Genomic DNA, 12,772 nt, shown 5'->3' with positions numbered 1-12,772 from the left:
TTTCTGTATAAAAATCTTTATTGATCAAATATAATATTGTACTCTTAGTGCTTTAGTCTTAAGTGAAAATCATCATAACTAACAGAAATAAAGACTTAAAAACAGACTGCGTGTGATTAATCTGTATTAAGTGTTTCACATAGTGAATTTAATTACTGAAATAAAATAACTTTTTGATAATGGTCTTATTTCTTGAAAAGGTTGGTGTGTATTTTAGAAGTTGATATGCAAAGTTTATAGAAAATGGTGGGATGATAAAAGAAAGGAAAGAGTCAGGAAATTGTGGATTAGTTTCATTCAGTATCGCATGTGAATATTCAGCAACAGCATTGCAGTTAAATGTTTTCCACAAGACATATAACCTTAGTTTTAATTCATATCAACTCCACCATCGATAAAGATGTAAAAAAATACAAAAACAAATAAAATGATAAAAATGTGAAGGGATTAAGAGTCCCACAATGTTTTTATTATTATTATTAATATTACTTTTTGTTTTATTGCATTATTGTTTCTCTGTGGGTGAAATTAATGTAACAAGGAGTTCTGAGTCTGTCAGCATCTGTGAAGAATGGGACAGATAAGAACTTGGCATTTGAGAAAAGAGGATGTGTGTGGATCTTTCAAAGTCAGAAAATGGCCTCAAGAAGAGCTGCTGATTGAAAAACTTGCTCCTATCTATAGTCAGAGCAGTAATCCAATTCTTTAAGGCAAGTGTAACTGTGATAGATGAGGCTGGACAAAGTTTTTCCTACCACCACAGACAGCAAGGAGGAGAGTCATAGAGAGAGAAAAATCTCCAAAGTTAACTTTTGGAGAACTGCAGCCAAATGAAGGGTGTTTGGGGTCACAAAGTGTCCATGAACTTAACCACTGTAAATGCCAATAGAGCAACATTTCTACTGCCTTTTCTGACTTGGCCTGCAGGACACTAAAGAACAACACAAACTGATGCCTAACCTCTTTTACTGATTTGCTTTTTAGATCGTTTGATGTGAAAGAGTGGAGAAATTCTGTTACAGAGCCAATTCTTTGTTGATTCATATGGGACAAAGTTTCTGGTATATCTAGATCAATCATTACCTTGTCTTCCTTAAATAATTTATATCTTTAGGCAGAATTGAAAAAACCCCCCAAAAAACAGAAAGTTAAAGTATCATCTGCTCCACGTGCAGCGAGCATGCTGCTCATGCAGTCAGTCAGCCCCGGAGTATACATAATTAAATATTTGCTCCTGCTGAGACACAGACTCATATAATATGAAGGCTGCTCAGACATTCAGACAGGCGGAGGGGAAAAGTCACTAGCCTGGCTTGCACTGTCACTGTCAGGATTTATACATTAGTAGCTGGGGTTTTTGCAACTTTTGTTTTTAATGCTTTGGATAGAATTTGGAAAATGTCACTGGAGATTTTAAAAAGTGAAAAACATTCAATACTCTGCTGATTATTTTTATATGTATTCTTTGTTCAAAAAAGGGTTAGATTGCTATTTTCGTGCACCTTTTTAAAAACTTTGGTTGATTAAGTTATAAAAGCTTAAAACAAACACAAATGATCAAGAACATAAAAAATGTTCAGCTCATTTTGATGAGCTGAGTCTAAAAAAGACTTTTCTGTGTCATTTTGATTTTCCTATCTTTTTTTGTGAGTCACATGTTAAAAACACTTCTGGTTTATATGAGCTGTGACGTGTCACGGGGTGAACGATATACTTTGCCAGTGCAAGTTGAGGGTTTCAAGTTGAGTGAATTTGTTGTTATAAAATAATTATTATTAGTGTAATACAAAATGTTATCTGTAAAATCACTTTGAATGCAAACATTGTGTTGCAAAACAACTTATTCCTGCTGCTGTAGAGCTCACATTTTTGGAATATGACAGCTCAACAATCTTATTGTTATATCATATGTTATAAATTGGTGAAGGTGAAGAAATATATTGTGTACATACCTTTAAAATGCTGCATAATAATCAAGATCCATTTGCTTATTTTTCTGTTTGCTTCCAGTGAAACAAAGGCCACCATGAATCTGTTCGGCAGAGACGCCATGACCACAAAGAAGGAGAAGGAGAAAGAAATTCAGTATGCTGACCCTCCAGATGGAGGCTGGGGCTGGATGGTGGTGCTCCATTGTTTCCTGGTATGATGAACTGACCCAGTTTCTTTTTTCTGAATTTTTGTTTTACATTTTATGTCACAATTTGTCACTAAAATCCCAAATGCTTCTAAAATGTCTGTGATTACTTTAAGACTTATTTTGTTTCAATCTAAACAAAATAAATAGCTCAACATGAATATCTGACCACATTGTATTTGTTGGGTTTTTTTCACCTCACATTGTCTATTGCGATGCTACACCTGATGGTACCTGCTCTTCTTGTGTTGGCTCTATTTTTTGTATATTTAGTTCTTAATGCCATATGAAACATCTTCTGTATAAAATCTTTTGCTATGTAAATAAATATTAAAGCAAGTATCTTTCTTTTTAATGTGGATTGTATTAAGGAGGTTGCTCTAGAATCTACCTCCGTTTTAATTACAGCTGTCTTTTAGAGGAACTATGTGCGTAATAAAAGCAAGTATTCATTTTAATACATTTCTATTTATTGGTATTTGTATGTACTTGCAGGTAAATGTTCTTGTGATGGGCACCCTCAAAAGCTTTGGGATCTTCTTTGTGGCATTCCAAGATGAGTTTGGTGGTTCGGCAGAGAGCATCAGCTGGATAGGTTCCATCATGTCTAGTTTACGTCTGTCTGGAGGTGGGAGTGACAACGATATTTGTCTGTTAGCTTATTTCCTCTGATTAGTAACACAAATCTTTCTATATACATGTTCATACATACGCAAATATGTATTTAATAACTGAAAGTGATTAAATATGCCCAAAGAACCATCTAAAATCTTGTGCTGCAGCACCCATTGCCTCGGTGGCCTGTGCCAAGCTGGGACCGCGGGTGACCTCAATCGCTGGGGCAGTGCTAGTTAGCGGAGGCTTCATCATAAGCATCTTTGCCAGCAGTGTAATATACCTCTACATCAGCATGGGAGTGATAGTCGGTGAGTTCAAGTGAAAATAAATGGTGTTGTCGCTCAGTGTTGGTGGCTACTTCATTTTACTTTTCAGAAATCAGGTTTCTCACAATGAAACAGAGATGAATCCCACTAATGTATTTTTTTTCTCCTGTCAGGAATGGGCTTTGCATTACTATACCAGTCATTTTCAGTAATCACAGCGCTGTACTTCAGAAAACGGCTGGCGACCGCATACGCGATTGGTCGATCTGGAATGGGTTTGACCTTTGCCCTAGCCCCGTTCACCCAGCTGCTTTTGGACCAGTATGCTTGGCAAGGTAGGATAGGAAGGAAAACTTTTCGGACGAGCTCTTGTGTGTCATGAATCTTATGCCGCGTTTCGTGTTTGTCATCTGTAGGTGCAATGCTGATTCTCGGCGGCCTCATGCTGAACCTGGTGGCTTCTGGGATGCTTTTGAGACCCATTAATGTGAAGCCACCTGTAACAAACTCTACATCTTTGCCTATCCAAAAGAGCCCTTCTATTTCCCTTAAGAGCTCTGCAGAGAAGGAATATCCTAAAAGCTGCTTGAGCAGCTCTTCTCCTCTATCCAATGGTGTCTCCAAGTCTGATTCTCTCCAGTCCTCTCCTATACCTCACAGGGACAATGAAAACTTAAAAGAACAATCCATTCATGGACAAGAGAGCCAGTTATTGAACTCTGAATTGACTCGACTGGTCCTCAATAACATAAATGGCCATGAGCCCCAACATGACTTAGGTCAGTGTAAGCCTGCAAGTCCAGACAGCCCAGCGGAGATGAATGGTACCATGAATGGCTCCACCACTGTTGGAGTTCCCCTACACACCGGTGTGCCGACTGCAGTGGCCGTCGTTAAACCCAAATTATTGGACTTCACTTTGCTGAAGGACCCATTCTTTTGCATCTACACTTGGTCCTTGGTGTTCAGTCAACTGGCCTACTTCATCCCGTACTTCCACCTGTCTGCCAGGGCCAGGAACCTGGGGATTGATGCCATGGATGCTTCTTTCATCATCTCTGTAGCAGGTGAGGCTAGCATTAGTCAATTGACTTAATAGGCATTCACTTCTGAAAATCATAACAAAAGTTTTGTTATTTGTACAAGAGAACTTATTTACCTTTATTTTTTTTTTAAATGCAACTTTCAGCATACATGAATCTTCATTTAGCATAGGAATTGTGCCAAACAAATATTTCCAGCACTTTCAAATACCATTTTCTGTTTAATTTGGTACTGTTGTAAAAGCTTGTAAAAGAAAGCGACTTAATAACCTGTGAGTTCAGAGAAAATTCTAGAGTTTCTTTTACACAGATAAAGACGGCTTTTGCATTGACTTTTGTTAATGAGTCCGACATCAGAAAATCACTGAGCAACAATGATTATGCATGACTGCAAATAGAAAACAACTGCTGCTAGAGAGAACCTTGCTCAGATTGTTAAATAGCATGTGGACGAGGACTGCTGGAGCAGAATTTGATCATGTTTGGTGAATGACAACACCACAGATCCTTTTAGTTTAAAGAGGGGGTATTAAAGAAATCCTTGAATCTCCCATGGCAACTCTTCGGGGTGCCTAAACGCTTGCTCCCACAAAGTTAGTCCTTGGAGCAGCAGCCACCAGCTGAGCTTCCACCTCACAGAGCACCTGTCGTCTCCCACCACCCGCCCACGCACAGCTCCTGCAGACTAGCAGCAGCAGCAATTATCAAACAACACGGGGAACTATGTGTTATATAAACTACTTCTCAGCCCAACTCTCTTAAGAATGGTTGTAAACAGTATAATGGAAAGCACTGTTGGGATAACATGCTGATAACACGTGTTGGAAACAGTAGTAGCTTCTTAAAGAGACAAAGGCCAATTTCAAGGCATTAAATTGTGCAGCCAAATTTCTTATGTCATGTTTGATATATACAACACTGAAGGTAACATAGTTACTTGATCGTGCTATAAAATGGCACTATGTGCCTGGACAATGCATAATAGTGCCCCTTTAGGTAAGAAGTAAATGTAAATCCCTGAATAAGAACCGTATGTTTGAAACATTCAAGCTTGTTTTGCTTCATAGAGGCCAGAAGGCCCTCAGTGATGGAGAGATTTATTCTGAGTGGCCATTAGTTAACTTAAGTGAACATATCAGGAGTTTTGTCTTTAATTTAAAACTAAGTAGAGGGTGGGTGGTTCAGCAATATCAGAATCAAACATCTTCCTCCACCAAAGAACAGCACTGAGATTAGATCTTTGGAATTAGCTTAGAATGAGTCCTGAACTTGAGCCAACAGATGATGTAAGAACTGGAAACAAGAGGTTCCTTGAAAAAAGCCACCAATACGTTTAAATTGCCTCATTCATGCCAAATTAAAAAAACGATCAGTTTTTACTGGAAACATCTTTTTGCATTTAAACTATGAACGTAATTTTACTCAACAGGTAAATTAAAAAAAATATACGAAATTATGTGTTGAGTTTAGTTGTATTCTTCTTTAGGGATACTTACACGGGACACTTGTACTTTTCACAGGAGTTTAAATTTGTAAAATCTGTCTGCTGCCCTTATAAGTGTTTGTTTATTTTTTGTTTTCATCAGGTAACTGGTTAGTCTTTAACATACAATAAAATACATAACTAGCAGGTTTTATAGATCATTAATGCTTTTGCAAAACTTAGAGCCACTGATCTGACAGGATCCGCTTCTGACAGGCTTCAGCTTGCATGTCTTTGTATTTTGCAGATCTCATGTTTTTATTTTCGCAGGGACTGTGCAGCGGGCAGTCCATCTCTTTTTTCCAGTCTGGATCTTCTAAGCTATGCAAAAGAAGTGCTCAGTCAACTTTTAGGCATTAATTATTTGTGAGCTACTCAGACTCTGCAGTCTTATGTAATGAATGTGCTTACATAAAAGCTGAACTTTGGTCCACTGGCCAGGACGGGTGGGTTTAGCAGTATACAACTGACGAGGCCCCTCCATATGACCAGAAAATGGTATTAACATTTGTCCACCAACCACATGGACATGTAATTCTGTTAGTGCTTTGTCAGGCTCTGTGAATAATTGAAATGCCTGAAGGTTGCTCATTTAAGCACTTATGTTTCATAATGTAATCACTGATAGTTGTCTGCAAGCTTTCAGATCCAGTATTAACTGAGCCGAGGTGCCTTTCAGAGAAGCAGTTCAGTACTGTCTTATTTAAGTACTCTCTTTTAAGGGAGCCACGTTTTGTTTTACCTTTTAGTCGCTCGGACCGGTCAGCCCTTTCCAATTTTGCTGGGGGGGGGGGGAGTGGTGCGCTGCAGTACTCCGATGTTGTTTCATTATGATGCGCAAGACGTAACCGGTAAAATCCGGTTTAGGATTTTCAAAATAAAAGATCCGGAAGTAGTTGGTCCGCGAACCGGTACCGGTCCGCGGACCAGTGGTTGGGGACCACTGCTCTAGAGTTACCACAGGCCCCTTAGCTACTTCTCTGATTAATGCTCTCCTTGCTCGGACTGTCACTTTAGGAGAGGAGTTTGCAACCTTTACCAACCAAAGAGCCATTTCCGCCCTCAGTCCAGCAAAACAAACTTGTTTTGAGCCACAAATGTTACATAACCTTTTCAGAAATATGATATTGCATTTTTATTTTTAGGTTTCAAAATAAAGAAAAACATAAAACAAGGCTATATATATATATATATATATATATATATATATATATATATATATATATATATATATATATGTTTATTTTTTGTTTTCATCAGGTAACTGGTTAGTCTTTAACCATATATATATATATATATATATATATATATATATATATATATGGCTGGATAGCTCAATAGATAAGGCATCAGTATATCACCCGAGAGGGCGATATACACCCGAGAGGGCAGGGTTCGAATCCAGTCTGGGTCCTTAGGCAAGACCCTTCAAGCTACTGCCTACCTCATACCATGAGAGACACAAAAATGCATAACATGCCGGCTCAGACGTCGCCCGGCCAAACAAGGTCTGTGTCAGGTGTTGGGGAACCAGAGCACCTTGATGACAAATGGGCTACTGGAACAAGACGGAAATGGGCGAGAGATGAAAATGTGGATCTGTTGGAATGCTACTACTCAAGTAACCCTAATCAGAGAGGTTACATGCAAAGACTGGTGAAGGAATGGTTACTTCGACATCCCCAGTCAACACTAAGCGCTAAACAACTAGTAGCTCAGTGTTCCAACATCCGCAAACGGCAACTGCTATCACAACTTGAGATTGACGAGATACAACACAAATGCTACGGCAAAAAGGAGGAACCTGGATGTCAGAACTGTGGGGACTTAACTACAAGTCCCCACCCAGTCAGGGGATACACGGCCCCATTGAGCGAATCAGAGCTGAACGAGACGGCTGCTGACCTGAGAGAGAAAATCATGATCATCAGAGATCATCAGAGATCATTGAGAATGTGAATGATTCTCAATGGTAGGGATTGTTGGTAGGGAATCATAACAGAAACCAATGAGCTGATCTACAACTCATCAAGGAGGGAAGTGAGCCAACTGTCAGAGCTCCACAAGGGTACAATGAAAAGACCAGTACCCAGAAAGTACAGGCAGATGCCCATACCTGAAGCACTCGAAACTGCCAAACAGAGGCTCCAAGCCTTGGCCAGCCGCCTAAAGAGATACACAAGGGAGAACGAATCCAGAAGGATTAACCGGTGTACTCTCAATGGCAGGGTAATAACAACATGGTTATTACCCTGTTGTAATAACCATGTTGTTAACCTCCCTGACTGGATTGATTACAAGAAAGCCTATGACTCAATGCCGCATACTTGGATCATTGAATGCTTAGAGATGTATAACTCTGAGACTCTGAGAGCCTTCATTGCAAACTCGATGAAGCTGTGGAAAACCACCCTTGAAGCCAACTGCAAACCACTTGCACAAGTGTCCATCAAATGTGGCATATACCAAGGAGATGCTCTGTCCCCGCTACTGTTCTGCATAGGCCTGAACCCCCTCAGCCAAATTATCAACAAGACTGGCTACGGATACCGACTCAAAAATGGGGCCAACATCAGCCACCTTCTCTACATGGATGACATCAAGCTGTATGCCAAGAGTGAGCGAGACATCGACTCACTGATCCACACCACCAGGATCTACAGCACGGACATTGGGATGTCATTCGGACTAGAGAAGTGTGGTCGGCTGATCACAAAGAGGGGGAAGGTCATCCGCACAGAAGGGGTCTCACTCCCAGAAGGAACAATAGCAGACATAGAGGACAGTTACAAGTACCTAGGTATACCACAAGCAAATGGCAACCTCGATGAGGTCACAAGGAAAGGAGCCACAGCTAAATACCTCCAGCGAATAAGGCAAGTCCTGAGAAGCCAGCTCAATGGCAAGAACAAAATCCGCGCAATAAACAGCTATGCCCTGCCAGTAATCAGATACCCTGCTGGAATAATTAGCTGGCCAAAGGAGGAGATAAAAGCCACTGATAGAAAACTACTAACAATGCATGGAGGATTCCATCCCAAATCCAGCACCCTGAGACTATACACGAGCCGCAAGGAAGGAGGCAGAGGACTAGTGAGTGTGAGAACCACAGTCCAGGACGAAACAACTAAGATCCATAAATACATCAGGGACAAAGCCTCAACAGACAATGTGCTCAGTGAATATCTCAGACAGCAGGGAACGGAGGTTGAGGTGCCAGAGATACCATCATGGCAGGACAAGCCCCTACATGGGATGTACCACCAGCAAATAACCCAAGTGGCTGATATCAGTAAATCCTACCAATGGCTGGAAAAAGCTGGACTCAAGGACAGCACAGAGGCCCTCATCCTGGCCGCCCAGGAACAGGCCCTAAACACCAGAGCAATAGAGGCCCAGATATACCACACCAGACAAGACCCAAGGTGTAGGTTGTGCAAGGAGGCCCCTGAGACAGTCCAGCACATAACAGCAGGGTGCAAGATACTGGCAGGGAAAGCGTACATGGAACGACATAACCAAGTTGCAGGCATAGTGTACAGAAACATCTGTGCAGAATATGGACTGGAAACCCAGAGATCAAAGTGGGAAACACCCCCAAAGGTGGCGGAGAACGCCAGAGCTAAGATCCTGTGGGACTTCCAGATCCAGACAGACAAAATGGTAATGGCGAACCAACCAGACATTGTCGTAGTGGATAAACAACAGAGGAAAGCCGTTGTGATAGATGTAGCAATACCAAGCGACTGCAACATCAGGAAAAAGGAGCACGAGAAACTAGAGAAATACCAGGGCCTCAGGGAGGAACTGGAGAGGGCCTGGAAGGTGAAGACCACAGTGGTGCCTGTGGTCATCGGGGCCCTCGGGGCAGTCACCCCCAAACTGGACCAATGGCTACAACAGATCCCAGGAACAACATCAGACATCTCAGTCCAGAAATGTGCAGTCCTTGGCACAGCCAAGATACTGCGCAGAACCCTCAAGCTCCCAGGCCTCTGGTAGAGGACCCGAGCCCAGAGGATAAGAACCACCCGCGGTGGGTGAGAAGGGAATTTTTTTTTTTTGTATATATACATATATATATACCCTGGTACACTATTTATTGGTACCAGGGTCTAAAAACTATATATATATATATATATATATATATATATATATATATATATAGTTTTTTTTCTACTGGATGTTGTTGTTTGTGAGGACATAATGGAAACAAAAGTACTTAGTTTCCAACATAAAGTCAAATAAAATACTGTCTCTTATACTTTTAGTGCCATTTTGTTGTGAAAATTCAATGCGGGAAGTTTTCAGTGAAAAAATATACAACTAAAATCCGCATTTGTTATTGTAACTATATTTAAAAACAATGGCTCTGCACATTTTTACCCATTGTGGGCGGTCCAGCAACCCATGCTTTCAATGGTTGACCACATTTTATGGCAGGTCTTCAGTTGTGCCACAGAGGATTATACGCCAAAACATGGATTAAACAATTTCTCAAAGAGTTCGGCCGCTGAGGCCTTCACAGAACCACTGGATTTATACTGATTTTAAATTATACACTGGTGAGCTCTATTTATTTACAAGGCAGCTTCTGATGTTAATTTGTTGCACTGGTTACACTATTTATTGGTACCAGGGTCTAAATATAAACACATGCCACACTTTGTGACCTTTTATTAGTAATGGAGTGAATTAATTTTTTTGTCTTCTACTTGTGCTACTTTGCATTGATCTATATCATAAAACGCCATAAGGATTCTGGTTGAAATCAAAAAAGTTTGAGGGGTGTGAAAACTTTTCCAGTGATTGAGTTTTCTTCAGTGCTTCTTGGGTTTACACTGCTAAGCTTTGTTCCAGCGCTCAGCAGGACAGATGGATTCTTTTTACTCTTGCTCTTGCTCCGTAATAAAAGAGGAAAAAGAAGACCGGGTGCCGCTCACACCACAAAGCTGCAAACCCCCAGAACGCACTGTTCTTCTTATTCAAGCTCAGCGCTGTCATCGACTTGGCCAAGGGAAAGAGAGGCCGCTGTCATCTGGGTCAGTGTGCTCGTCACCCCTCCGAAACTGGAGCCGACTGGAGTCGCTAGGCAACGACTAACAGCGTAAAGTTGTTGGCGTGGTTACAAGAGGAGGTCCTGGTTTTGTCTGAGTCCAGTTCTGAAGTGGGAGACACTTTGCTGAGGGGCATTGATGAGGCTGTGCTTGCAAAAAATATAAAAAAAGGCAAGTAAAGCCAGCAGTGGTTTCAGAGTAGCTGGGAAAACCAACATGCCTTTTATAACCTTTTGATTTAGTCTTTTGACAAAATGTCGCAGTTTAAAGAAACTTGATTAGCATTTCTTCTTGCCCTTCAGCATTTCATAATACCAAGGACTGGAAGTTGTTTGTCAGGGTCAGAGAGTTAATCCAGCATAGCACCAACCCTAACAATTTCTTTACTTGCTGATACAGTGAAGGGTAATGGACAAAACCAACGTCCCCAATGCACTTGGCTTGAGGTGCTGCTACTTGGAGAGGCCAAATTTAAACAGCTTTGTGATGAGTTTGAACAGGAACAGCTGCAGGGCTAAACCAACCTGCTGAGGCTAAAACACACAAACAAAGACACATCTCGTCAGTGTCCAAGCAGTGGACACACCAGGACATTTCTCGGATCACAAGAGGAGGACACATAAACATTGCACAGCTGCCTCATGTCGTCTTCTTTAACCCCGATGGAGACAAAGAGTTTTGGATCCTGTTAGGTAAAGAGTGCAGAGGCGTTCTTTCAAAGTCTAAGAAACTTAAGACATCAAAAGATCCAGTGCACTGACACCCCTGAGATTCCACAAAGGGTATCAGGAGTTACTCTAATATGCAGAGGACCAGCTTGTTTCATTGATCAGAGGCTCAGCACTGCTTGCTTGTAGCTATTCCTGCAACGGTCAATATACCACTGCAGATTCCGCATTGCCGATCACATTCCAGTTGACCTCAGCAGAGAAAAGTCCATAATCTGCCTCGTCATCGTACTCAGGCACAGTCAACAATCAGTCAAATCAGATGGTGTGAATATTTGTTATTGTAGTTTATTTCTATATGTGTGTCATTTTTTTTTTGCATTATTTGATCAATGAAACCTTTCACACCCACTTAGATTAAATTTCACTTTTATTCACACAAGTTTCTCATCTCCAGGTATCACAGAGACTATCGCCCAATTGGCCTCAGGTTGGGTGACAGACAGGAACCTGTTTCATAAATATCATTTCCACAAAGCCTACCTGATCCTCTGTGGCTTGGTCAACATGCTCTCCCCTCTGGCCACCTCCTACATACTGCTGATGGTGTATGCGGTCTTCTTTGCAATCTTCTGCGGTGGTTACATGGCTCTGTTGCTGCCTGTTCTGGTAAGGAAAACCAATGATTTTTGTTGTTCTTGGGGGTAACAGTCTCTATCTTTTTTAATCAGTAGAGAAAGTAAGCCAGTAACTGTAAATAATTAGATTTTTTTTAAATTATCTTCTTGATTATGAACATTTAATCTTTTATGCTTCTGTCTCATTGTATCAGTTTCCACTTCTGCTACCTTCATAGTATCAGTGTTGCCCATCCATTGAGTTCACATCAAGTGCATTGTTTGGATTGCGTGATACTCGCTACATAATTAAATAACGGCTGGAGAAATCGTTGGAAATGTTTCTGCAACTGTCGTTGTGGGCGGTCCAACTGATTGGATCATTGGTTATTCTGTAGATTTGATTACATCGCTCCAATAATCTGAAAACGGATTGTTGGGTATTTGCATGCCACTGAATCAGCTTTACAAGCTGAGACATGCCTCTGACATATGACAGCCTAAATTACTGGGACTTTTACCTGTATTTGTTCAGTAGCAGACCTTTTTTATCCTCCCATAAGTTTTTCTTTGCTCAAAATATAAAACTCTTGTTCAGAGACAACCTGTAAAGAAAAGGACTGAGGAAGTGGTCAGAGGAAGCTGAAGAAACCCTGTAGGGTTGTTTTGGTGGTGACCAACGATATAAACAGCTGTATGGAAAGCACAATCTACATCAGAACAGTGAGATGCTTCCTAATAACAAACCCTGGTTCACTAGTGAACTAAAGGAACTGCTAAACAAGGAAAAAGAGCCTTTAGGGAGGGAGACAGGGAGTTGCTGAGTGTTGCTGACTCTAAGCTGTGATCTGTTAGTTGAAAAAGAATAAAACTATGTAACGAT

General features: G+C 41.0%; 1 protein-coding gene across 1 annotated transcript in view; it reads left to right on the top strand.

Moving 5' to 3' along the window:
* slc16a4 (solute carrier family 16 member 4) overlaps positions 1-12,772 on the top strand; it is a 31,254-nt gene that overhangs the window by 9,647 nt on the left and 8,835 nt on the right. The window contains exons 4-9 of the mRNA XM_032573144.1: positions 2,011-2,143; positions 2,633-2,765; positions 2,920-3,063; positions 3,195-3,356; positions 3,438-4,088; positions 11,730-11,941. Coding sequence (XP_032429035.1) covers positions 2,027-2,143; positions 2,633-2,765; positions 2,920-3,063; positions 3,195-3,356; positions 3,438-4,088; positions 11,730-11,941 — 1,419 coding nt within the window. The 5' untranslated portion in view covers positions 2,011-2,026. The remainder of the gene's footprint in view (positions 1-2,010; positions 2,144-2,632; positions 2,766-2,919; positions 3,064-3,194; positions 3,357-3,437; positions 4,089-11,729; positions 11,942-12,772) is intronic.

The sequence above is a fragment of the Xiphophorus hellerii genome, chromosome 1 (genome assembly GCF_003331165.1).
Source record: "Xiphophorus hellerii strain 12219 chromosome 1, Xiphophorus_hellerii-4.1, whole genome shotgun sequence".
Lineage (NCBI taxonomy): Eukaryota > Metazoa > Chordata > Actinopteri > Cyprinodontiformes > Poeciliidae > Xiphophorus > Xiphophorus hellerii.
The sequence above is the reverse complement of the archived record's forward strand: the minus strand, read 5'-3'. Positions and strand labels throughout refer to the sequence as shown.